Source organism: Mirounga leonina, unplaced genomic scaffold (assembly GCF_011800145.1).
Source record: "Mirounga leonina isolate KUSES-001 unplaced genomic scaffold, KU_Mleo_1.0 Mir_91, whole genome shotgun sequence".
NCBI classification, from domain to species: Eukaryota; Metazoa; Chordata; class Mammalia; order Carnivora; family Phocidae; genus Mirounga; species Mirounga leonina.
Genome location: NW_023270839.1, coordinates 19,807,013 through 19,833,381, shown reverse-complemented (window position 1 = coordinate 19,833,381; position 26,369 = coordinate 19,807,013). Strand labels below are relative to the sequence as shown.

The window sequence follows — 26,369 nt, the reverse complement described above, 5'->3', positions numbered from 1 at the left end:
TTAAGGCTTTCTCAATTCCAAAGTCACAAATATATTTTCTTATATTTTTTAAAACAAAATTTTAATTACAGTTATATTGACACATTTTCCTTTTAAAAATCAAATGTTAGACATAAAGCTAAAGTTCTGTTTGAGCACTGGCCTAAACCCAGAACCCCTTTCTGCCCTTCCTCAGTAGATATTCTGGTTATAAGTTTTATGTTAATCCTGTTAGAATGGCTATTATGCTATTACATACAAATGTATGTAACTATAGAAATTCTATTGTATCATTCAGTGTTTGGTTTTATTTGCATAAGTGTTATTATATGTGTGTCATTCTGCAACTTGTCATTTTCACTTGGAAATCTATGCAATATGTTCTTACATACAAAAAGAGCTCAGTGTTTCTCAGTCTTGACATTTGGGCAGCAGTTCTTTTTCATGCTCCATGAATTGCAGGACAGTTAGCATCTCCAGCTCCTCATCCACTCATTCCAGTAGTGTTCCCTAGTCTTTGATAACCAAAAAAATAAACCTTACCCCACGTCTTGCTGAACACCTCCTATGAGGTTGTACCACACTTAGCTTTTTAAACTGCACCTTTTAAAAACTGCATAATATGGCGCCTGGGTGGCTCAGTCGTTAAGCGTCTGCCTTCGGCTCAGGTCATGATCCCAGGGTCCTGGGATCGAGTCCCGCATCGGGCTCCCTGCTCGGCGGGAAGCCTGCTTCTCCCTCTCCCACTCCCCCTGCTTGTGTTCCTGCTCTCGCTGTCTCTCTCTGTCAAATAAATAAATAAAATCTTAAAAAAAAAAAAACTGCATAATATTCTGTATTATATAATTGCATTTCATGGATGATAAACATTTAAGTTATTTCCAGTTTGTTGAATGATCTGTGACATTTCAGGGAGCTTCTTGCACAGGGAAAGAGGCAGTATTGCAGAGTAGTTTAGAGCATGGCCGATGAAGTCAGATCACATGGGTTAAATCCTGACTCTGCTACTTCATAGTGATGAGTCATTAGGTAAGTCTCTTACTGTCTCTAGGCCTCAGTTTCTTCATCTTAACAATGGAAGGTAATATTAGGACCTACCTCATAGGATTGTTGTAAAGATTAAATGAGTTAACGTAATGTGAAGTATTTTAAACAGTGTACCTCACATTGCAATTGTGCTTTATAAATATTTGCTGTTATTATTACACACATTTGAGTACATACTAAGAATTGCTAAATCATTAAGATGTAAGTCTTTATTTTAATGCCTACCAAAATAGAATAGAAACTTAAATGCCTAGTAAGAGGGAATGGATAAAACTATTACCGGCACATATAGTAAGAGTACTGGGCAGGATGTGAGGGCGATCTGGCTGCGACATCTGTCACCCCATTGATCGCCAGGGTTGATTTGGCTGATCTGGCTGGCTAGGCGGTGTCCCCTTCCTCCCTCACCGCTCCATGTGCGTCCCTCCCGAAGCTGCGCGCTCGGTCGAAGAGGACGACCTTCCCCGATAGAGGAGGACCGTTCTTCAGGCAAGGGTATACGAGTAGCTGCGCTCCCCTGCTAGAACCTCCAAAAAGCTCTCAAGAGTACTGGGCAGCCATTTAAAAATAATGTTTCTGAGGAGATTTTAATGACATGAGAAAACAACTAAGATACAAGTGAATTAAGCAGGATGCAAATCTGTATATGTAGTATGATCTTAATTATGTAGAAAGAATGTTATAAATAGAACGTGAACTGGATGGGAATATATGAATGGTTATCTCTAGGTTGTGAGTGTATAATGCTTTTCATTTTCTTCTTTATACTTATCCAGATTTTCCAAAATTTCTTAATAAGCCTCCATTACTTTTATAATCAGAAAAAAAACAATAACCCAGCTTCTTGGTACAATAAATTAAGTATAATTATACAGTTTACTTTGTGGTCTGCTTTTTTTGCACTTAGCAGCACACAATGTATTTTCTAATAAGCAAATTAACTGATAAGAGTCAGAAAAATCAAGGGGAAAGATTTTAAGCTAATACTGCTAAGTTATTTTATTTTACTATTTTTGTCCTTAAAGTTCTTGCCCTACAGTTACTTAAAATCTACCAAAATATAAAGACAAGTGACCAAAACATGTGTCCTCATTTCTGGTCGTTTCTCTTGGTAGCACCCCAGCAGTCAGTGACTACTCTAGAATTGCTTTGGGTCCTAAACGGGGTCCGACTGTTACTGAAAAGGAGGTGCTGACATGCATCCTCTGCCAAGAAGAACAAGAGGTGAAAATAGAAAATAATGCCATGGTATTATCGGCCTGTGTCCAGAAATCCACCGCCTTAACCCAGAACAGGGGAAAACCTATAGAACTTTCAGGGGGTATGTATTGTTTAATAAATATCCTTTTGAGCATTTCTTTTCATACTTATGTAATTAGAAAAAATATTGAAAGAAGTTTGGGATTGAGACTGTATTTAGCTTTATTTAGTCAGATCACATTTTATTATGTGTAAAATGGACTCTGGGTCTTTACATGCCATGTTGGCTCCTTTGTTTTATTTTTTAATTTTAATTTTTGTTACACTTGGCCACATTGCTCAGTCTGTCTCTATCTACCTGTCTATCTCCACTTCTCTTTGCTGAACCTTTTGAAGGTAGGATGCAGGCATATGGCTTTCATCCCTAAATATTTCCATATGCATTTTCTAAAGCTAAGGATAATCTATTACATGTCTATCATACCATTATAACATTTTAAAAGATGAATAATAATTCAGGAATATCACCTAATCCATATTTGGATTTTCCCAGTTGCCCTCAAAATATCTTTTTTTTTTTAGCTAGACTTTTCTTTTTTCAGGATCCAGACATGTTTCATGCATCGCTTTTATTATGTCTATTTTAGTCTAATTTAATCTAGCCTTAGTCACTTAACCTTTTTTTTTTTCATGATAACTTCTTTGAACTTCTTTGAACAATGCAGACCTACTGTTTTGTACAGTATCTTACATTGCGGATTTGTCTGTTGCCTCAAGATTAGGTTCATATTAAATATTTTCTTGGCAGGAACACTAATTAGGTAATGCTTTTGGTTTTTGTTTTGTTTTGTTTTTTGGGTTTTTTTTTTTTACATTGCATCAGAGTTAGCTGCTTTATAATATACTCTTGGAATAATAATAATAATAATGATTAAAAAAAGACTAACATTTATTGACTATGTACTGTATTCCAGGCACTGATTAAGTGCTTTTTTGTGTATTTACTCACTTAATCCTCACAACAACTCTATGAGTTCGGTACCAATATTGGCTCCATTTACAGATGAAGGAACTGAGGCACAGAGAAGTTAAATAATTTGCCCAAGGCCATGAGTTATACATAATGAAACCAGATTTTGAGCCACTTCGTCTTTGCTTTGGATTTTTCCAGTAGATTATAATGCCTTAAATATCCCTTAAAAAGTAATTGAAATTACTCTTAAAATTACAAAAGCAAATTGTGCTTCAATCATAGAAAATCACTTCAACAACTAAGACAAAGCAACTTAAACCTAATGTTCAGAATAAAAGTGCAAATCAAAAATAGAGGATGTCATTAATTCATACTAATTTTAAATCCTACCTGGAAGTCTAGCTTTTATTTTTCTCTAAAATTTTTATTTACTATTAAGAATATATTTCCTGCTATCAAGATACTATGGCAGTTTAGTTGGACATTCCTAAGAAAGCTTACGGTTAGAAATTTAGACCTGATAATCTCTCTCTCTCTCTCTTTTTTTTTTTCCATTTTATGACCATGGGGGAGATGAATACATACCTCCTATTTTTGTCCTCCTGTACCAGAAACCGTGGACCCCCTTTTCATGGATCCAGACTTAGCATATGGAACTTACACAGGAAGCTGTGGTCATGTAATGCATGCGGTGTGCTGGCAGAAGTAAGTTGTCCTTCTGACCTGTTCTTGAAAGAAACTAGGAATAATTGAAGTTCACTAAAGGACACAAAAAGGCATGTTTTCTCATGTCTTCTTTCCTTCCTTTTTATGTGAATAAGTGAAGCAGTTTTAATTACTAATTTTGTTTGCGTGATACTCATTATCACCTTTAGAAATGGGTGTAAAAAGTTATCAACTTTAAATTTTCACTACCCCTTTGTATTCCCTCTCCATAAGCTAGTTAGTTGCTCTTGATTAGTATTTGTGTAAAAGAAGCTGTAATCTTTCTTCCTAAAAAGTCTCATTTCTCTGAAAACAGAATAAAAAGTACCTTTGAGATAAAATAGGACAAGAAATTCTAGTTCCACCTCTAAAAGAGAAAGATTCAGAAATATAATTCCTAGGAAATCTTTTCTATAGGGTTCACCCTTTTGACATTATTAAAATACATAATTTTCCTGTAACAGCCTTTACTATTATAGTTAACCATTGGAAACTGAGGGAAGTAGCATCTACATTGTATTTCCATGCTTTTGAGTTAGGAGCCACGTTATGATTCAGTAGAATTATTTTAAATTTGTTTCTGGCATGATATGTCCTCTATTTTGCCGCCAAAAGAATGGGTATCCTGTTTCTTCTGTAATTGTAACTTGGGTATTGGGGCATATAGATTCTAAAGACGTTTATTGAAGCAAAAATTCCAGATTTTTGTCTCTTGGATTAGAACAAAGATAAATGCATCATTCTGAATGGACACATGCCTTGGAATTTTGCAGGTATTTTGAAGCTGTACAACTGAGCTCTCAGCAGCGCATTCATGTTGACCTTTTCGATTTGGAGAGTGGAGAATATCTTTGCCCTCTTTGCAAGTCTCTGTGTAATACTGTGATCCCCATTATTCCTTTGCAACCTCAAAGGATAAACAGGTATATTTCAATTCATGTTTTGGTTAATTTTTTTACGAGACCAGTGCTCTAACCCCTGAGCTACGGAGCCGGTTAATTTTTTTAAAAGCTATCTTTAATCCTTTCATTTGTATCTGTTTTGATTAGATTGCTAGTTTCTTTTGCTATTTAAAGTAATACTTTTTCTTTTCATAACTTGTATTCTACTTTCTAAATATGATGAAAAGCCCCAGTTTTTGGTCTTTAAAATAACTGTAATGTTCATTAACTCAAATCTGTTATGTTGTGTGTGTATCTTCTAACAGCCATGAAAGCAGTAGAACTTGGATCTCTACCTTAGCATTCACATAAGGAGAGAAGATGCAGAGAAGATTCATTTCTTTCATATAGTCCTTTGATACCACTAGAGTTACTTTTTAGAATTTGGTTTCTCTAAAATCTTCGTATTATTATTTTTAATTCTATTTTTTCAGAAGATCCAGTTTTCTAGTTGTAGAGATGTGGACAAAGTGTTAAAGTAAAAAAAACACTAGATTCATTGTGTATCTTTGGATAGCCTTTGAATTTTTAGACTAAGTTTTTAAACTTTTGTTTTGACCATTTACAAATGGAATTTAACAGCAAATTTATTCATTTGTTATGATAACTATAACACTTAATTGTATATTTCTGTGTTGTCACTGTTGTATATGATGATAACAGTATTATTATTGTTACTTTATTTTTTTTTTACTCAACGAATTTGTAATAATCAACCTAAGTTTTGCTAAGGAAAAAGATTTTGTTGATAAAAACACTTTTAACATGTTTCCACAACAAAAGTGCTCAAGGGCGATAGGCTTGGCAATCAGGGTCAATAAGTAGTTGTTCTGTCTCTACTATTCCATGTCATTAGAAAACCTGATTTGGAAATTGTCTTCTACTCAGCATATTGGGACATAAAATGTCATCTTTTAGGAAGAAGGTGGCATTGGAAGCATTTATCTTTTTTGAGTAATTGATATGTTCTAGGCACTCTACCAAGCACCTGCTACATTTTTTTTTTAATACTCAAATAGCCTAACAAAGGCAGGTACTGTTATTCCCATTTAAAAGATAAGGAATTGGAGACTATGAGTAGTTTTTACTTGTCCCAAGACAGACTCAGGATTTGAACCCAGACCTGACTCGAAAGCCTTACCTAACTATTACACATGAAGACAAAAAACAAATCATAATAAAATTAAGTGACTTTTCCAACTTCTTGTTAGCCTGTATAAGCCTTTTTTTTACACAGTGGTTTCCCAAGTAAGGATTATTAAACATGTAAATAATTCTTTAAAGGAATGTTCAGCACCTACTTGCCTTGATATCTTTAAGAGTAGGATGCTTCAGGGGCACCTGGGTGGCTCGACTGAGCTTCTGCCTTCGGCTCAGGTCATGATCTCAAGGTTCTCCCTGCTCAGCAGGGAGTCTGCTTCTCCCTCTCCCCCTGTCTCCCCCCACTTGTGCTCTCTCGTGCTCATGGGCTCTCTCTTTCTCTCTCTCTCAAATAAATAAAATCATTAAAAGTAAAAAGAAAGAACAGGACACTTCAGGGCAGTCCTTTCTGAAGTTAGACCAATCCTTACAACTGGGTCTCTTTGAACCTGTGACACCTTTAATGTGTAGTAACACCTTTGTTACTTAGGATACATAATTATACATAACATTTTTTTTTTTAAGATTTTTTTTTTGACAGAGAGAGACACAGTGAGAGAGGGAACACAAGCAGGGGGAGTGGGAAAGGGAGAAGCAGACTTCCCGCAGAGCAGGGAGCCCGATGTGGGGCTCAATCCCAGGACCCTGGGATCATGACCTGAGCTGAAGGCAGATGCTTAACGACTGAGCCACCCAGGCGCCCCTATACATAACATTTTTATTAGGCACTTGAACTTACCTATGTATTTGAATATATTTGCCTTTTTTGTTTTTAGAAAATCAACATGAGTATAATCTAAGATGTGAAAGTTAAGGGTGTATAAAAAATTCTTAGGACAAATTTATGTCCAGATATGTGAATTTTGGCACAGTTCATTGTATAATTTCACTTCACAAGACTGTCTTTTCAACAGTCCCTTTTAATAACATTGTTTCTAATCTTCTTGGTTGTTAATAAAAGTTTGGATCAGGCCCCTGCCCTTATGGAATTTATATTACAGAAAGGAGAGAACAACAATAAACATATGAATACAAAATGATTTCTACTATGACAAAACTAAAGCAGCAAGGTGAAGGGCTAGAAACAGATGGGGTGCATGAGACTATGGACACAGTCATCAGGGAGCTTCTCTTTGGGATAATGACATTTGAGTGGGACCTGAATGAAGTGAAAGACAAGTAGTGCTAATTTCTGGGAGAAGAGAATTCCAAGCACAGGGAATATAAAGAGCAAATGCCCTGAAGTAGGAATGTATCAGCATGTCGGAGGCACAGCAGAAAGGCAGTATGTTGGAATGGAACAAGCAAAGAACCAGATCGTAAAAGGGCTTATAAGGTTAGAAATTAGAATTTTATTTTTAGTATTAAAAACACATAGTATTTTATGTGTGATGGGAAACCATTGGAGTATTTTGAACAGAGAAGTTATATCAGGTTTACATTTTAAAAGATCCTTCTGGCTGTTGTATAATGAATACATAGATAATAATGAAGCACTGTTGTGGAAACTTTGGAAGGACAGTTAATGTATTGAAATAGTTCAGGTGAGGGATAATGTAACTTGGATTAGGGTAGTAACAGTGGAGGTAGAAAGAAGTGATCAACTTGGGTTATATTTAGAAGGTAAAACCAGCAAGACTAACTGCTGGGTTCGAAGGTGGGCTGTGAGAGAATCCGAGAAATCAGTGATGACACCTAGTTTTTTATTTGAACGACTAGAATGGTGATTCCATTTATTGACATTTGTTACTTCTAGGTGTTGGGCCTATGAGTGGTATCTTATTCATTGTACTTGTAAAATTCTCCTCCCTCCTCAAACTACATTTTTTCTTTTATTTATTTATTTTATTGAAATATAGTTGATACACAATGTTACCTTAGTTTCAGGTGTACAACACAGTGGTTTGACAAGTCTATATGTTATGCTGTGCTCACTACAAGTGTAGCTACCATCTCTCACCATACAACACTATCACAATACCATTGAATATAATCCCCATGACTTACTCTTTCCATAACTAAAGGCCTGTATTTCTCACTCCCCTTAACCCCTTTTGGCCCATTCCCTGCCCCTCTAGTAGCCATCAGTTTGTCTTTGTATATGGGTCTCTTTCTGCTTTGTTTGTTCATTTGTTTTGTTTCTTAGATTCCACATATAAGTGAAATCATATGGTATTTGTCTTTTCTCTGTCTGACTTACTTCACTTAGCATAATACCCTCTAAATCTGTCCATGTTGTCACAAATGGCAAGATCTCATCCTTTTTTATGGCTGAGTAATATCCTGTGGTGTATATATACCACATCTTCTTTAACTATTCATCTGTCAGTGGACACTTAGGTTTGCTTCCATATTGTGGCTATTGTAAATGATGCTAAAACTACATTTTTAGACATATGTGTTACTGTGACCTAGGAAGTTAATCTGAAGGAATTTGACCTTTTTTATACAACCATTTATCCATAGAAAGACTCTACAAGTTCAGCTTTTCAGTTTGAGTTGGTGCCAATGGCTTAATAATTTTTAAATGTCATTTTTCAGTGAGAATGCAGAAGCTCTTGCTCAACTTTTGACCCTGGCGCAATGGATACAGACTGTTCTGGCCAGAATATCAGGTTATAATATGAAACATGCCAAAGGTTTGCTTAAAATTATTTTATATTTAGTTGTGTGAGATTTAAGTGTCAGAGTCTTTAATTTTTTCTCTAGTACTAACTGCTCTAAAATACGGTTTGCCAATACAGATTTGTTGAATATCAGGAAGTAAAGGTTTTCAAAGGCAAGACTAAGTTTGGCTTAAATCACTTTATTTGATTAAATAATTTTTATACTGGCAAGCAATATAGACAGTGGTTAATCTAGAGTCACACTGCTTGGAGCTCACTGTCTCTGTGATCTCAGACAAGTTATTTAACCTCTCTGTGCCTCAACTTTCTTATTTGCAAGGTGGGAATAATAATAGTACCTATCTCACTGATTGAAGGATTGAGTTATCCTTTGTAAAGTGAAACAGTGCATGGTATATAGTATAGGCATTAGCCATTACTGTTACTAATTTCATTAATATGTTGTTATTAATAACAAAAACAACATTTAAAAACTGTTACCTCATTTATATATTCCTTACAGTTGAGAGATAAGACTATCTAACAACTCTGAGAAGTAAACAACAGCAGGCAGATTGAGGAGGGAAGTCAAAATTTGAAGAATGCTTGGCAATGAGTTTCCTGGGTTTTTTTCCTCCTGTATTTCCCAGCTTTGACCCCAGGGTAGCCTGAGTCACAGAGCTTTGCAATGGACATGAACAGCAAAAAAAGTCAAGAGAGATCCCCTTTTTAGCCAGAGGATCAGGAAAAGAAGCCTCTCAGACCTGGAGAGTGTAAAGGGAATTCCTGTTGTGGTGTTTTCATCTTCTGACCCTCTCCTGAGGTCAGCCCCAGTCATGGAGCTACAGTGCCATGGTGGCCATATAGACACGTAAAATCCCAACAGAAAAGCAGTATCTCTGGCTGGAGGAACTGGAAAAAAAGGGACCTCTGTGTTCCAAAGAAGGCAGGGTGAATCCTCATTATTTTTTTCTGTCTTTGCCTCACAGCTCCACCCCACAGGTAACCCCAGTCGCCTGAATCTACTTAACAACAGAGGATACTAAAACTGAGGGAAACATGTCATTTTGGCCAGAGGAACTGGGGAAAAGGGCCCCTTGGAGCTAGAGAATATGGGGGAAATCCCAGAGAGGAGAGAGCCTATAGAAGGGAAATCTCCTGTTTTTGAGACCAGCACAAATCTTGGGCTTGCCTCCAAGATGCACTTGTGTAGAATAGGCCCAAAGGAACAGCAGCATGGTTGAGAATGAAGCTGCATTAAACCACTGCTTAAGTCTCAGACTGACCCGAGTAGTACATGTACAGGCAGACCCAAGCAGCATAGCAAAGGCTCTAAGACTAACACTGGAACCACCATACACAGTGAGATAAAACTTGTTGAACCTAATTGGGTGGTTTGCCTACTGAAACAAAAAGAAAGGTACATTTTCCCAGAGAATTTTAACAAGAACCAAAACCTCACAATGTAATATTCAAAATATGCAAGATAAAATCCAGAATTACTCAGCATACAAAGAACCAGAAGAATCTGACCAACTCTTAAGGAAAAAAAAATCAAATGCCAATCCTGAGATGTTTTAACATTGAACTTTTTTTGACAAAAAATTTAAAACACCTATATAATCATTAAACATAAGGTAAAGGTGAACACTTTTGAAATGATTGGAAAATTAGAGTTCTCAGCAGAAAAAAATAGAAACTATTAAAAAAAAAAAGAACCAAATGGAGATAATAGAATTGAAAAAGTACTGTATGAAATAAAAATTAACTAGATGGATTCAATAGTAGAATGGAGATGGGAAGGGTAAGAGTTAGTGAACCTGAAATTATATCAGTGGAAATTCTCCAATCTGAGGAATAGACAGAAAAGTGATGGAGAAAAAAAAAAAAGAACATAACTTTAGAGACATATGGACCCAATTTTTTTAAATCCAATATTTATGTCCTGCAAGTCCCCAAAAGAAAAAGGATGATAGAGAAAAAAAATTCTTTTTGAAGAAATAATGGCTGAAAACTTCCCAAATTCAGCGAAAAATATAAATTTACATATTTAAAAAGTTCAGTGAACCCCAAAGATAAACTGAAAGAAAACCACACCTACATAGATCATACCCAAACTGTTAAAAATCAAAGATGAAGGGAAAAAATCTCAAAGGCAATCAGAAAAAGACAACTTGTTTCATATAGGGGAACAACAATTCTAATTTGATGAGGAAATGGAACCAAAGTAAGGTTAGTGTTCACCCAAGGTCTTAGTAATGGTGGCAGAGCTAGGATGCAAACCTAGGCACCTTGGCTCCAGATCGTCTGCTCTTATTCACTAATGTATACTGCCTTACTAATAGAATACTATGCATCCATTAAAAATGGAACTATAGAGGGGGAGTTACCAATGTGGAAAGACATTTATGATCCGTTGGTGAAAAAACAAGATACAGAACAGTACTGTGATTTTGTCTTTATAAAAAAATCTGTATGTGTAACATTCATATGGAGAACAGAAGAATATCACCCAAATGTTATTAGGGTAGAGAAATTTTAAATGATCGTTTATTACTTGTTAACATTTTCTAAGTATTCTAAAATGGTCATATATAATTTTAAAAAGCTAGGAAAGTGTGTGTCACGCTAAACCCTCATGATTTTTCTTTCTTTTTCTTTTTCATTTATAAGGAGAAAACCCAACAATTCCAGTCTTACTGGATCAAGGAATGGGCGATTCCACTTTTGAGTTCCATTCTATCCTCAGTTTTGGAATTCAGCCTTCGTAAGTATCTAAATAGTTAAAAGAAGTTTGTAAATGGCTGTGAAAATAAGAATGAAGAATAATCCTTCCTTCCATCCTCCCATCTCTCCTTCCTGCTTTATTTGTAAAATTATTTCTTTACCCCATTTTTATCTTGTTTTCTTTCTCCCTGAAGTTTTATTTGTACAATAAAATTAAGTGGTTTGAGTTATTAAAGTCCTGCCTACAATAAGAACAGCATTTAAGAGACTTTAATTAAAGTCATATCTAACCTGCCCTCTGACTTCTGAAAAGTCTCCAGTCACCCACCTCTCCAATTCATTTTTCTTGTTGGTAAAATTGAAACAGTAGCCTATTATCTTACATATAAGATTATTGGAAAAATACTTATGTGAAGACACTTTGAAAAATATAATGTATCCAAATCAGGTATTATTATTTATTAGATATTATCTGATGTACATTTTTTTAGTTGTGATCCTTGTTTATATTGCATATCTCATTGTTATTGAAAATACTTGTTAGAAAAGGAAGTTCAGGAAACCAGAAATTACCACTCCAAGTACATGACATACTCTTTTCTCTCTTTCTATGTGTTTCTCACTCACGCGCGTGTGCGCGCACACACACACACACACACACACAACGTGTTAACACTGAAGTCCTTCTTAGTCCCTTTTCCAGACACTAAAACTTGTTAAGTCAGATCTGTTTCCTCTGAATTTTATTCCTTCTCTGCAGTTTGTCCTTAATTTGGACCTGGATCCTTTCTGCTGTGATCATTTACTGCATCTTTTACAGGAACTAAAGTTATATGGGCCATTATCATTTTGTAAGAGATATTTTTCTGCCTCTAAGAGATGGAGTTCTGCTTTTCCCATTTTTTCCTAATGAATAAATCTTCAGAGGCTCTAATCTCTAATTTGACAAAAAGCAGTTTACTTTGTCAAAAGGAGTTAAATTGTTACTTCAATACCTAATTGGACTTCTGAGTAGGTAACCCCATTTACTAAATTATTATATAAATTTTTCTTGTTTTATTTTTAGGATAAAATATTCTAATAGCATCAAGGAAATGGTCATTCTCTTTGCTACAACAATTTATAGAATTGGACTGAAAGTACCTCCTGATGAAACGGATCCTCGAATCCCCATGATGACCTGGAGCACGTGTGCTTTCACTATCCAGGCAATTGGTAAAGCCTATGAGAGACTGCTTTAGAGGGTTCATAGAAACAGAATTAACATTGATTCACCAAATTTTTCCTCTTTTTTCCCCTGATGGCTTAAAATAGCTTGAATTGTTGGAGAAGTATTAGTATTTCAGTGTATTAGTGTGGCCTGATGCCATTTAGTCTGAGAATTTTTGTATCAATCCCTTTTTAACTACAGTATTGGCCATATGCAAAATAAGCTCAAAATATTTGAAAGGTATAGCATGAAGCAAGCTATATTCAAAAGCTGGCAGATTTACAACACTAGAAAATCAAGAAAAAAGGCAAAGGAAGAAGAATCAAGCCAGAAATGTTCAGTAATTTTTGTTTCTTTTACACCTTGAGAGAAAAAGAATGGAAACCAAAATCACCTAAAACATTATCAGGAAAAGGAAGGGAAGACTGAGGTAGTCTAGTGGGCAGGAACTAAGAGGTCAGAAGGGAAGCCCACTGACAAAATCCCAGCCATATTGAAAGCTTCTTATAGAAAAGTGTAGCAATCAAATCAACATTTGTGTTTTTTGTTTTTTTAAGATTTTATTTATTTGAGAGAGAGCACAAGCAGGGGTAGTGGTAGAGGGAGAGGGGGAAGCAGGCTCCCCACTGAGCAAGGATCCCGACGTGGGACTCGATCCCAGGACCCTGGGATCATGACTTGACCCGAAGGCAGTTGCCTAACTGACTGAGCCACCCAGCCGCCCCTCAAATCAACATATTGTACACCTTAAATTTACACAGGGTTATGTGTTAGTTATATATCAGGAAAGCTGGGGAGGGGAGAAGAGTGTAGTTGTGAAGAATTGCTTAGATTTTAAAATTAGCATATTTGCTTATTACAGTCATGAGATACAATATTATCTGAAAAAGAATAAGAACTGTAATACTTTTATGTCCCCTTTATCCAAGACAGTTTCAATTTCCCTTTCCATTGTAAATTTTTAGCAGTTGTTTTTAATAGAGTCTACCGTTTTGTCTTTTTTTTAAAGATTTTATTTATTTATTTGTCAGGAGAGAGAGCACAAGCAGGGGGAGCGGCAGGCAGAGGGAGAAGCAGACTCCCCGCTGAGCAGGGAGCCCAATGCGGGACTCGATCCCAGGACCCTGGGATCATGACCTGAGCTGAAGGCAGACGCTTAACCAACTGAGCCACCCATCCCAGTCTACCACTTTTTCTTGATTTACATATATTTTTGTAGCAAGACACTATTTTGTGATTCAAATTAAGTAGTGGGAAGCCACTTCTTTCACAAAACCTTCCTGCATACCAGCTTCAGCCTCCTAAACAGATTTTAGGAGTTACATCCAAACCTGTCAGACTTAAATCATGGATAAAAGATAATATACAGGTTTATATTTACTATGATTAAATAAAACGGGAAATAGGAAGAATGAGATTTTTTTTTTAAGATTTTATTTATTTAAATCTTTTTTTTTTAATTTTATTTATTTATTTGAGAGCGAGAATGAGAGAGAGAGCGAGAGCATGAGAGGGGGAGGGTCATAGGGAGAAGCAGACGCCCCACTCAGCAGGGAGCCCGATGCGGGACTCGATCCTGGGACTCCAGAACCATGACCCGAGCCGAAGGCAGTCGCTTAACCAACTGAGCCACCCAGGCGCCCCTAAGATTTTATTTATTTAAGAGAGAGAGAGCATGAGCAGGGAGGAGGAGCAGAGGGAGAGGGAGAAGCAGACTCCCCTCCAAGCAGGGAGCCCGGTTCAGGGCTTGATCCCAGGACTCCGGGATCATGACCTGAGCTGAAGGCAGACGCTTAACCAACTGAGCCACCCAGGCACCCTGGAAGAATGAGATTTAAATAGAATAGAATCTGGGCGTCTGGGTGGCTCAGTTGGTTAAGCGACTGCCTTCGGCTCAGGTCATGATCCTGGAGTCCTGGGATCGAGTCCCGCATCGGGCTCCCTGCTGAGCAGGGAGTCTGCTTCTCCCTCTGACCCTCCTCCCTCTCGTGCTCTCTGTCTCTCATTCTCTCTCGCAAATAAATAAATAAAATCTTTAAAAAAAAAATAGAATAGAATAGAATCTAAAAATAGAATAGAATCTATTGTTAAGAATTTCTTATCAATAGAATTGATAAGAAATATAACATATTCTTTTAGAGTCATGATCTACTACTAAGTATCGTGAGACCTTCAACGAAGGCATTTTACACTTTACTGTCTTTGGCAAGACAAACATAAGGAATCAGAAGTTTATATTTAGAGAGTTAACATTTAAAAAGTTCCGTTTTTGGGCACCTGGGTGGGCGCCTCAGGACCCTGGGATCGAGTCCCACATCGGGCTCCCTGCTCAGCGGGAAGCCTGCTTCTCCCTCTCCCACTCTCCCTGCTTGTGTTCCCTCTCTCACTGTCTCTCTCTCTCTGTTAAAAAATAAAATCTTTAAAAAAAAAATAAAAAGTTCAGTTTTTGTCATAAAAGTGATGAGAAGTTCACTGGAGAATAGGACTAAATTTTTCTGTGTGGTTCTGTAACCTAGTAATTGGATTTTATTTGATTACTATAGTGTTACACTGTTTTCACAGTGCTTTTTCCATCCAGGGGACATAGTGCTCTACTTTATTCCTAGTGCATAAGCAGCTAACTTACTCATTCCCTGTGGGTGTGGAGTGACATATACAGGATGTGTTGGCATGGTTAGGAACTATCGTTAAGGAATCAATATACAACATCTTTTATTAATGTCCATTCCAACTTGGAAAAAGAAAATAGGAAATAAGCCTTCCTTACTCATAGATGTATCTGCTGCCAGAAAGCAATGAAAAAACAAGTTATATAGCAATAAATACCCTAGCCAGCAAGGCAAAATGTATATGAATCCATGGGTTTTGGTTTTTTTCTTATAAATGTAATTCTTTTTTAATAGTACCTATAAGAGCAATAGTTACTTGCATCTGCCTATGTATTTTAAAAAAAATAAGTTGTGGGGCACCTGGGTGGCTCAGTTGGTTAAGCGACTGCCTTCGGCTCAGGTCATGATCCTGGAGTCCTGGGATCGAGTCCCGCATCGGGCTCCCTGCTCGGCGGGGAGTCTGCTTCTCCCTCTCCCGCTCCCCCCTCTCATGTGCTCTCTCTCTCTCATTCTCTCTGTCTCAAATAAATAAATAAAATCTTTTAAAAAAATAAATAAATAAGTTGTGATTATACATAAAAATCACTTGTTTAAAAATTGTTGGCATAGAAGCAATGTTAAAAGGATGAAAAATGAACCAGGATGCTTTGTTTTTCCCAAGTATTCTCTATAGATAGCTGCAGGGGCTTTATTATTTATAATAACAGTTTGTAAGTGATCTACATTTGCTTCTATAATATCTTCTCACTCAAAAATTTGGAAATTTTGGCATAGACATAAACATGAAACTTTGAGGGGGAAAAGTGCAAATCATCTGGTCAAAAATAGAATCAGTTAAAGAACATCTGAAGCCAAGTATACAATTGTAGCAGTATTCAGGATTTATTATTTTTGTTTTTCTTACTCTTTGAGAAAACCTCTTGGGAGATGAAGGAAAACCTCTGTTTGGAGCACTTCAAAATAGACAGGTGTGTATATTCCAGCAGGGTATGTGTAATTCGTGGTAGGCTTTTTTTGGTATAGTCTACAGTTAATTTACCATTTTTTTTAAATCATTTTTTTAATTCACTCCTTTTTCTATAAAAATGAGCAAAATTCTTTTTTTTTTTTTAAAGCTACTTCGGTCTCACAGGAGACTGAATGGCCAACATTGTGCGCTTTAGAGAGCTTACTCAATCTTGGTGGTTAAATGTAATTCATAGAGAGATTTCAGATGATACTCAGTTACTTTTTCTCCCCCTACTCTGTTTATTGCCAAGTCAGAAACCTCCTGTCTCCTACATTTTCCTTCCTCACTAATTTTGCCGCATCTTGTAACATTAAGTATTAGTGTTGGCTTAACTATAAATGAATCATCATAGTAAATTCAAGAATAAAACTAAGCCATGGCTCCTTGATGGGCACATCTTGGCACTACAGGACTATACTCCTATCTCCAGGCCTACGCCTCATATTGTAGGGGACCCTGGAAAATAGTGCTCAACAAATAGCCCCACGAAAACAGAGTGGGCAACCAACGATTCCCTAGACCATCCCCTCCTTGCCATTTCCCTCTTATTTTCCTGACAGCTGGCACAGGGGACTTGTAGTCCACAGTGTGCTTCCCTACAGTTCCTGGCCTTCTGGTTAGGAAGCAGAAGATCTGAATTCAATGGAACATTTGGGGTTTTTTGCCATCGTTTTAGAATTTCTGTAATATATTTTTTTTTGCCCAGGCCTCAGCAGAGTAAATTAGTCCAGACATTTAAGAAATTGATGGGGGGAAATGAGTACTTAAAGGAGAATTGAAATAATTAATAGCTTTAATACCTCTTTGTCATGGGAAAATCTGTTAAAAACTTGATGAGTTCATAAAACTTTCTAAAAGTACTAAAAATATTGTAATTTATTTGCAAGAATGTAAAGTATATAATAAGTCTGCATCTAATTCTTGCAGACTGGGATTGAGTTCTACAGTGAGTGACTTCAGCCTATCATCATCCCTTATCTTTTTATGTTTCCCTCTCTTACCGTCTAGCATAATGGTCTGAAAGCATTAATGCAGTTTGCCATTGCGCAGAAGATTACCTGTCCTCAGGTCCTGATACAGAAACATCTGGTTCGTCTCCTATCAGGTAGTATCTTCTGAATTATTATTAAATTATTACTTATATGTCTTTTTCCATTGCATTTCTGGCAATGTATTTCATTAGGAAACAACACACTGCACTAATTTTGAACACTCACTACAGCAGCTTTACAAAAGAAAAAACAAGAGACCTGGATGCCCCTATAATACCTGCAATCTTATTTTATTTATTTATTTATTTATTTATTTATTAAGATTTTTATTTATTTTTTGACAGAGAGAGACAGCGAGAGAGGGAACACAAGCAGAGGGAGTGGGAGAGGGAGAAGCAGGCTTCCCTGCTGAGCAAGGAACCCAATGTGGGGCTTGATCCCAGGACCCTGGGATCATGACCTGAGCCGAAGGCAGACACTAAACGGCTGAGCCACCCAGGCGCCCCCCTGCAATCTTATTTTAAAACTCAGTTTATTTTCCAAATGTTTTTAACTTACATCTACCCACCTAGGGGCCTTATTGAACCAACGTCCACAACCGCTAACATGTTTGTATCCTAATCTGGTTAGAAAAGGGATCAATGATATGGATAGATCATTTAAAAATAGGTTTAATTTCGCTGGATCAGGGGGATATTCCTCGTCCTCATTTCACTTGCACTGCTTTGCAAGCTCTCTCTGCTCCCCACTCCAAATTCTTCACATATTTTATGTATCACAAGACATTTAGAGGGGCGCCTGGGTGGCTCAGTCGTTAAGCGTCTGCCTTCGGCTCAGGTCATGAGCCCAGGGTCCTGGGATCGAGCCCTGCGTCGGGCTCCCTGCTCCGTGGGAAGCCTGCTTCTCCCTCTCCCACTCTCCCTGCTTGTGTTCCCTCTCTCACTGTGTCTCTCTCTGTCAAATAAATAAAAATCTTTAAGAAAAAAAAAAGACATTTAGAAATGCATAGTTTGGAAAAAAGTATTAAGGAACATTGGATAAAAGTAATTCTTACTATTCATTAAGTATATACTTATTGAATAATCTCTGTTTCCTTTATGCTATTTACCTTTTTTCCTCCTGGATCTTATCTTTCAACTCTTAAATTATATACAAGGCTTTCTAGGAATTTTTTGTCAGTTTAACTTATTAATTATGGTTCCCATATCTTAAAGGTGTGATGCGCCAGTTTACCAGTTTCTGTATTTTATAACCCTGTTACATTTTTGTTTTAGGTGTTTTACATAATATTTAACTACATTGCTACCTTACTGAATGAATTACACTGTTTCTTTATTTCTTTTTCAGTTGTTCTCCCTAACCTAAAATCAGAAGATACACCTTGCCTCCTATCTATAGATCTCTTTCATGTTTTGGTAAGTGTTCAACAAAAGTTCTTAAGTCTCTCAAGTTTATGATTTCATGTATTTTCCCATTCAAATTCATGTTCTTTGTTCAAGATTATAAATTATTAGTGTTCAAACTATAAAATTTAGTCTCTTGTCCATTCTATTTACAAATAGGTAACAGATTTGACTGAGACCGTCAAAATGACTTTAAAGGGTGCTTAGGTGGCTCAGTCGGTTAAGCGTCTGCCGTCAGCTCAGGTCATGATCCCAGGGTCCTGGGATCTAGTCCTGCATCGGGTTCCTATTCAGCGGGGAGCCTGCTTCTCCCTCTCCTCTGCTTGTGCTCTCTCTCTGTCTCTCTCTCTCTCACAAAAATAAGTAAATAAAAAATCTTTTTAAAAAATCACTTTAAAAATGAAAGCACATTTACTCTTTATTTTGTGACAGGTATCATCCTAGTTGATTATATTTAGTTGGTATCTGTCCAAGCAGACTTTTTCTTTTTCTTTTTTTTTTTTTTTAATTAACATATAATGTATTACTTGTTTCAGGGGTACAGGTCTGTGATTCATCAGTCTTACACAATTCACAGCACTGACCATTGTCCCCAGTGTCCATCACCCAGCCACCCCATCCCTCCCACCCCTACTCCACTCCAGCAACCCTCAGTTTGTTTCCTGAGATTAAGAATCTCTTATGGTTTGTCTCCCCCTCCAGTTTCATCTTGTTTCATTTTTCCCTCCCTTTCCCTATAATCCTCTGTCTTGTTTCTCAAATTCTTCATATCAGTGAGATCATATGATAATTATCTTTCTCTGATTGACTTACTTTGCTTAGTATAATACCCTCTAGTTCCAGCCATGTTGTTCCAAATGGCAAGATTTCTTTTTTTTTTTGATGGCTGCATAATATTCCATTGTATATATATACCACATCTTCTGTATCCATTCATCTGTTGATGGACATCTAGGCTCTTTCCATAGTTTAGCTATTGTGGACATTGCTGCTACAAACATTGGGGTACAGGTGCCCCTTTGGATCACTACATTTGTATTGTTGGGGTGAATACCCAGTAGTGCAATTGCTGAGTCAGAGGGTAGCTCTATTTTCAACTTTCTGAGGAACCTCCATACTGTTTTCCAAAGTGGCTGCACCAGCTTGCATTCCCACCAACAGTGTAGGAGGGTTCCCCTTTCTCTGCATCCTCGCCAACATCTGTCATTTCCTGACCTGTTAATTTTAGCCATTCTGACTGGTGTGAAGTGGTATCTCATTGTGGTTTTGATTTGTATTTCCCTGATGCCGAGTGATGATGAGCACTTTTTGAGGTGTCTGTTGGCCATTTGGATGTCTTCTTTGCAGAAATGTCTGTTCATGTCTTCTGCCCATTTCTTGATTGGATTATTTGTTCTTTGATAAGTTCTTTGTAGATTTTGGATACTAGCTCTTTATCTGATATGTCATTTGCAAATACCTTCTCCCATTCTATCAGTTGTCTTTTGGTTTTGTTGACTGTTTCCTTTGCTGTGCAAAAGCTTTTCATCTTGATGAAGTCCCAGTAGTTCATTTTTGCCCTTGCTTCCCTTGCCTTTGGCGATGTTTCTAGGAAGAAGTTGCTGCGGCTGAGGTTGAAGAGGTTGCTGCCTGTGTCCTCCTCTAGGATTTTGATGGATTCCTGTCTCACATTTAGGTCTTTCATCCATTTGGAGTCAATTTTTGTGTGTGGTGTAAGGAAATGGTCCAGTTTCATTCTTCTGCATGTGTCTATCCAATTTTCCCAACACCATTTGTTGAAGAGACTGTCTTTTTTCCATTGGACATTCTTTCCTGCTCTGTCAAAGATTAGTGGACCATAGAGTTGAGGGTCTATTTCTGGGCTCTCTATTCTGTTCCATTGATCTATGTGTCTGTTTTTGTGCCAGTACCATACTGTCTTGATGATGACAGCTTTGTAATAGAGCTTGAAGTCCAGAATTGTGATGCCATCAGCTTTGCTTTTCTTTTTCAACATTCCTCTGGCTATTCAGGGTCTTTTCTGGGTCCATACAAATCTTAGGATTATTTGTTCCATTTCTTCGAAAAAAGTGGATGGCATTTTGATAGGGATTGCATTAAATGTATAGATTGCTCTAGGTAGCATAGACATTTTCACAATATTTGTTCTTCCAATCCATGAGCATGGAACATTTTTCCATTTCTTTGTGTCTTCCTCAATTTCTTTCATGAGTATTCTATAGTTTTCTGAGTACGGGTCCTTTGCCTCTTTGGTTAGATTTATTCCTAGGTATCGGGGCGCCTGGGTGGCTCAGCTGGTTAAGTGACTGCCTTCGGCTCAGGTCATGATCCTGGAGTCCCTGGATCAAGTCCCGCATCGGACCCCGTGCTCAGCAGGGAGTCTGCTTCTCCCTCTGACTCTCCCCCCTCTCATGTACCCTCTCTCCCATTCTCTCTCTCTCAAATAAATAAATAAAATCTTTAAAAAAAAAAAGATTTATTCCTAGGTATCTTATGGTTTTGGGTGCAATTGTAAATGGGATCAACTCCTTAATTTCTCTTTCTTCTGTCTTGTTGTTGGTTATAGAAATGCAACTGATTTCTGTGCATTGATTTTATATCCTGCCACTTTACTGAATTCCTGTATGAGTTCTAGCAGTTTTGGGGTGGAGTCTTTTGGGTTTTCCACATAAAGTATCATATCATCTGCAAAGAGTGAGAGTTTGACTTCTTCTTTGCCGATTCGGATGCCTTTTATTTCTTTTTGTTGTCTGATTGCTGTGGATAGGACTTCTAGTACTATGTTGAATGGCAGTGGTGATAGCGGACATCCCTGCTGTGTTCCTGACCTTAGGGGGAAAGCTCTCAGTTTTTCCCCATTGAGAATGATATTCGCTGTAGGTTTTTCGTAGATGGCTTTTCTGATATTGAGGTATATACCCTCTATCCCTATACTCTGAAGAATTTTGATCAAGAAAGGATGCTGTACTTTGTCAAATGCTTTTTCTGCATCTATTGAGAGGATTATATGATTCTTGTTCTTTCTTTTGTTAATGTGTTGTATCACATTGATTGATTTGCGGATGTTGAGCCAACCTTGCCGCCGAGGAATAAATCCCACTTGGTCGTGGTGAATAATCCTTTTAATAGACTGTTGTATCCTCTTGGCTAGTATTTTGGTGAGAATTTTTGCATCCATGTTGATGGGGTCTTTGTCCAGTTTTGGGATCAAGGTAATGCTGGCCTCATAGAATGACTTTGGAAGTTTTCCTTCCATTTCTATTCTTTGAAACAGCTTCAGAAGAATAGGTATTAATTCTTGAAATGTTTGGTAGAATTCCCTTGGGAAGCCGTCTGGCCTTGGGCTCTTGTTTGTTGGGAGATTTTTGATTACTGCTTCAATTTTAGTGGTTATGGGTTTGTTCAGGTTTTTCTGTTTCTTCCTGGTTCAGTTTTGGTAGTTGATATGTCTCTAGGAATGCATCCATTTCTTCCAGATTATCTAATTTGCTGGCATAGAGTTGCTCATAATATGTTCTTATAGTTCTTTGTATTTCTTTGGTGTTGGTTGTGAGCTCTCCTCTTTCATTCATGATTTTATTTATCTGGGTCGTTTCTCTTTTCTTTTTGATAAGTCTGGCCAGGGGTTTATCAGTCTTACTAATTCTTTCAAAGAACCAGCACCTAGTTTCGTTGATCTGTTCTGCTGTTCTTTTGGTTTGTGTTTCATTGATTTCTGCTCTGATCTTTATTATTTCTCTTCTCCTGCTGGGTTTAGGCTTTATTTGCTGTTCTTTTCTCCAGCTCCTTTAGGTGTAGGGTTAGGTTGTGTATTTGAGACCTTTCTTGTTTCTTGAGAAAGGCTTGTATTGCTATATACTTTCCTGTTAGGACCGCCTTTGCTGCATCCCAAAGATTTTGAACAGTTGTGTTTTCATTTTCATTTGTTTCCATTAATTTTTTAATTCTTCTTTAATTTCCTGGTTGACCCATTCGTTCTTTAGTAGGATGCTCTTTAGCCTCCATGTATTTGAGTTCTTTCTGACTTTCCTTTTGTGATTGAGTTCTAGCTTCAAAGCATTATGATCCAAAAATATGCAGGGAATGATCCCAGTCTTTTGGTACCGGTTGAGACCTGATTTATGACCTAGGATGTGATCTATTCTGGAGAATGTTCCATGTGCACTAGAGAACAATGTGTATTCTGTTGCTTTGGGATGGAATGTTCTGAGTATATTGTGAAGTCCATCTGGTCCAGTGTGTCATTTAAAGTCTTTATTTCCTTGTTGATCTTGTGCTTAGATGATCTGTCCATTTGAGTGAGGGAGGTGTTGAAGTCCCCCACTATTGTTGTATTATTGTCGATGTGTTTCTTTGATTTTGTTATTAATTGGCTGCTCCCATGTTAGGGGCATAGATATTTAGAATTGTTAGATCTCGGGACGCCTGGGTGGCTCAGTCAGTTAAGCATCTGCCTTTGGCTCAGGTCATGATCCCTTGGTCCTGGGATTGAGTTCTGCATTGGGCTCCTTGCTCAGCAAGGAGCCTGCTTCTCCCTCTACCTCCCACTCCCTCTGCTTGTGCTCTGTCTCTCTCTCTCTGTCTCAAATAAAGATAAAAAACCTTTAAAAAAGAAAATAAATAAATAAATAATAAAATTGTTAGATCTTCTTGTTGGATAGACCCTTTAAGTATGATGTAGTGTCCTTCCTCATCTCTTGTTATAGTCTTTGGTTTAAAATCTATTTGTCTGACCAGGAGGCTCCATAGCTCAGGGGTTAGAGCACTGGTCTTGTAAAATCTATTTGTCTGATATAAGGATTGCCACCCCAGCTTTCTTTTGATGTCCATTAGCATGGTAAATGGTTTTCCACCCCCTCACTTTCAATCTGGAGGTGTCTTTGGGTCTAAAGTGAGTCTCTTGCAGACAGTGTATAGACGGGTCTTGTCTTTTTATCCAATCCAATACTCTGTCTTTTGATTGGGGCATTTAGCCCATTTACATTCAGGGTAACTATTGAACGATATGAACTAAGTGCCATTGTATTGCCTGTAAGGTGACTGTCTATATTCCTTTCTGGTCTATGTTACTTTTAGGCTCTCTCTTTGCTTAGAGGACCCCTTTCAAGATTTCTTGTAGGGCTGGTTTTGTGTTTGCCAATTCCTTTAGTTTTTGTTTGTCCTGGAAGCTTTTTATCTCTCCTTCTATTTTCAGTGACAGCCTAGCTGGATATAGTATTCTTGGCTGCATATTTTTCTCATTTAGTGCTCTGAATATATCATGCCAGTCCTTTCTGGCCTGCCAGGTCTCTGTGGATAGGTCTGCTACCAATCTAATGTTTCTACCATAATAGGTTACAGACCTCTTATCCCGAGCTGTTTTCAGGATTTTCTCTTTGAGACTTGTGAGTTTTACTATTAGATGTCGGGGTATTGACCTATTTTGAAGGGGGTTCTTTCTCTATGCCTCCTGGATTTTGATGCCTGTTTCCTTCCCCAAATTAGGGAAGTTCTCTGCTATAGTTTGCTCCAGTATACCTTCTGCCCCTCTCTCTCTTTCTTCTTCTTCTGGGATCCCAGTTATTCTAATATTGTTTCGCTTTATGGTATCAGTTATCTCTTGAATTCTCCCCTCGTGATCCAGTAGTTGTTTATCTCTTTCTCAGCTTCTTTATTCTCCATCATTTGGTCTGCTATATCACTAATTCTGTCTTCTGCCTCATTTATCCTAGCGGTTAGAGCCTCCATTTTTTATTGCACCTCATTAACAGTCTTTTTGATTTCGACTTGGTTAGATTTTAGTTCTTCTATTTCTCCAGAAAGGGATTCTCTAGTATCTTCCATGCTTTTTTCAAGCCCAGCTAGTATCTTTATAATTGTCATTCTGAACTCTAGTTCCGACATCTTACTAATGTCCATATTGATTAGGTCCCTGGCAGTTGGTACTGCCTCTTGTTCTTTTTTTTGAGGTGAGTTTTTCCATCTTGTCATTTTGCCCAGAATAGATGAATGAGAGAACAAAATGCTAAAAGGGTAACAACAACCCCAGAAAAATATACACTAAACAAATCAGAAGAGACCCGAAACTGGGGGGAAAAGAAAGGGAAAAAAAAGAAAAGAAAAGAATATGATCAGGCTGGTGAATAGAACAGAGCCACACACTAGATTTTGGGTATATTTTGGTCTGTTAGAAGAAATTGTCTCCCAAAATTTTTAGGAAAGAAAAACATATATATACAAAAATAAGGGTAAGTACAATGAAGGGATGAAATATGACTGTAAAGATGAAAATTAAAAAAGATTTTAAAACAGGAATTGTTGGGGTGCCTGGGTGGCTCAGTCATTAAGTGTCTGCCTTCGGCTCAGGTCATGATCCCAGGGTCCTGGGATTGAGCCCCACATCAGGCTCCCTGCTCCGCAGGAAGCCTGCTTCTCCCTCTCCCACTCCTCCTGCTTGTGTTCCCTCTCTCCCTGTGTTTCTCTCTGTCAAATAAATAAAATCTTAAAAAAAAATTAACTTTGAAAGACTAAAGAATCATTGGGGAATTCTATGTGCTGTATTCCCCTAGTGCTGAAGTTCTGCTGTTCTCATTGATTGGTAAACTTGGTCTTGGCTGACTGTTCTTGCTTATCTTCTAGGGGAGGGGCCTGTTGCAGTGATTCTCAAATGTCTTTGTCCGAGGCAGAATTGCAGTGCCCTTGCCCGGGGCCAGGCTAAGTAATTTGCTCGGGTTTGCTGTTGTAGCTTTTGTTCCCTGAAAGCTTTCCTTACAGCTTTGGAAGATGAGAAGAAAAATGGCGGCCTCCCAGTCTCCACCCTGGAGGAGCCAAGAGCTCGGGGCCTCACTCCTCAGTGCGCTGCCAGAGAAAAGCAGTTAATCATTCCTTTCTCCCTGGTCTCTGGCCGCACTCCGTGCGCTCACCCACCCGGTGACTGAGCGTTTCTATCTCTGGCACACGACCCCGTTTGGAGTCTCCAAACCCAGCAGAACTGCACCACTCCTCCCCGGGGGAGGAAGGGTAGTCTCCCCAGAGCTGCTGCTTGTTGGGTCCCTGCTCAAAGAGCAGTGGCCCGACTGTGCTGCGGATCACAGTTTATGGCAACCCTGAGCTGAGAGCCCACTCCTCAGCTCCATCTCTGCAGCCAGCTTCCCGGCTCCGATACCTGGGAACTCTGCCACGCTCAGACCCCCCCAGTCTTCCTGTGACCCCAAGGGTCCTGAGACCACACTGTCCCAGCGAGGGTTCCACCCCCCCCCGCGCCCCCCCTCACCCTGCTTAGCCACCAGAGTGACGTCCCTCAGCCGAGCGAACTTCTAAAAGTTCTGATTTTGTGCTCTGCTGCTCTGTCACTTGCTGGTAGCCGGCTGACGGAGGTTCCCTCCCCCAGTGGTCTATCTTCCCGTATATTGCCTCGGATTCGCTTCTCCACACATCCTACCTTCCAGAAAGTGGTCGCTTTTCTGTTCATAGAATTGCTGCTATTCTTTTCTTCAATCTCCTGTTGAGTTTGTAGGTGTTCTGAATGGTTTGATAACTATCTAGCTAAATTCCTGGGACCAGACGAAATTTAGGTCTCCTACTCCTCCACCATCTTGCTCTTCCCCCTCCAAGCAGACTTTTTCTAAATAAATATTATGCTTTCCTCCTCCACCTTTTTCTTGTTTACATTATAAGCAGTAAATGACAGTGTGAGCTATCTTAAAATCATTGATTATTTGGTGTTGGGGACCAGGCCATTGACACATCTAGGCTTCCCCCAAACACCTGTGGATGGGTGGCAACTGTTTTGTGAGTTTCTTTTTTTTTTTTTTTTTAAGATTTTTTATTTATTCATTTGAGAGAGAGA

General features: G+C 38.1%; 1 protein-coding gene across 3 annotated transcripts in view; it reads left to right on the top strand.

Annotated features, from left to right (window-relative positions):
- The window catches only part of UBR1 (ubiquitin protein ligase E3 component n-recognin 1), a 149,906-nt gene that overhangs the window by 90,350 nt on the left and 33,187 nt on the right, over positions 1 to 26,369 (top strand). For all 3 annotated transcript variants that reach the window (XM_034994128.1, XM_034994129.1, XM_034994130.1), the window contains 9 exons: positions 2,142 to 2,347; positions 3,811 to 3,904; positions 4,678 to 4,827; positions 8,527 to 8,624; positions 11,265 to 11,358; positions 12,385 to 12,533; positions 16,050 to 16,105; positions 17,155 to 17,251; positions 18,486 to 18,553. In XM_034994128.1, the coding sequence (XP_034850019.1) occupies positions 2,142 to 2,347; positions 3,811 to 3,904; positions 4,678 to 4,827; positions 8,527 to 8,624; positions 11,265 to 11,358; positions 12,385 to 12,533; positions 16,050 to 16,105; positions 17,155 to 17,251; positions 18,486 to 18,553 (1,012 nt within the window). The remainder of the gene's footprint in view (positions 1 to 2,141; positions 2,348 to 3,810; positions 3,905 to 4,677; positions 4,828 to 8,526; positions 8,625 to 11,264; positions 11,359 to 12,384; positions 12,534 to 16,049; positions 16,106 to 17,154; positions 17,252 to 18,485; positions 18,554 to 26,369) is intronic.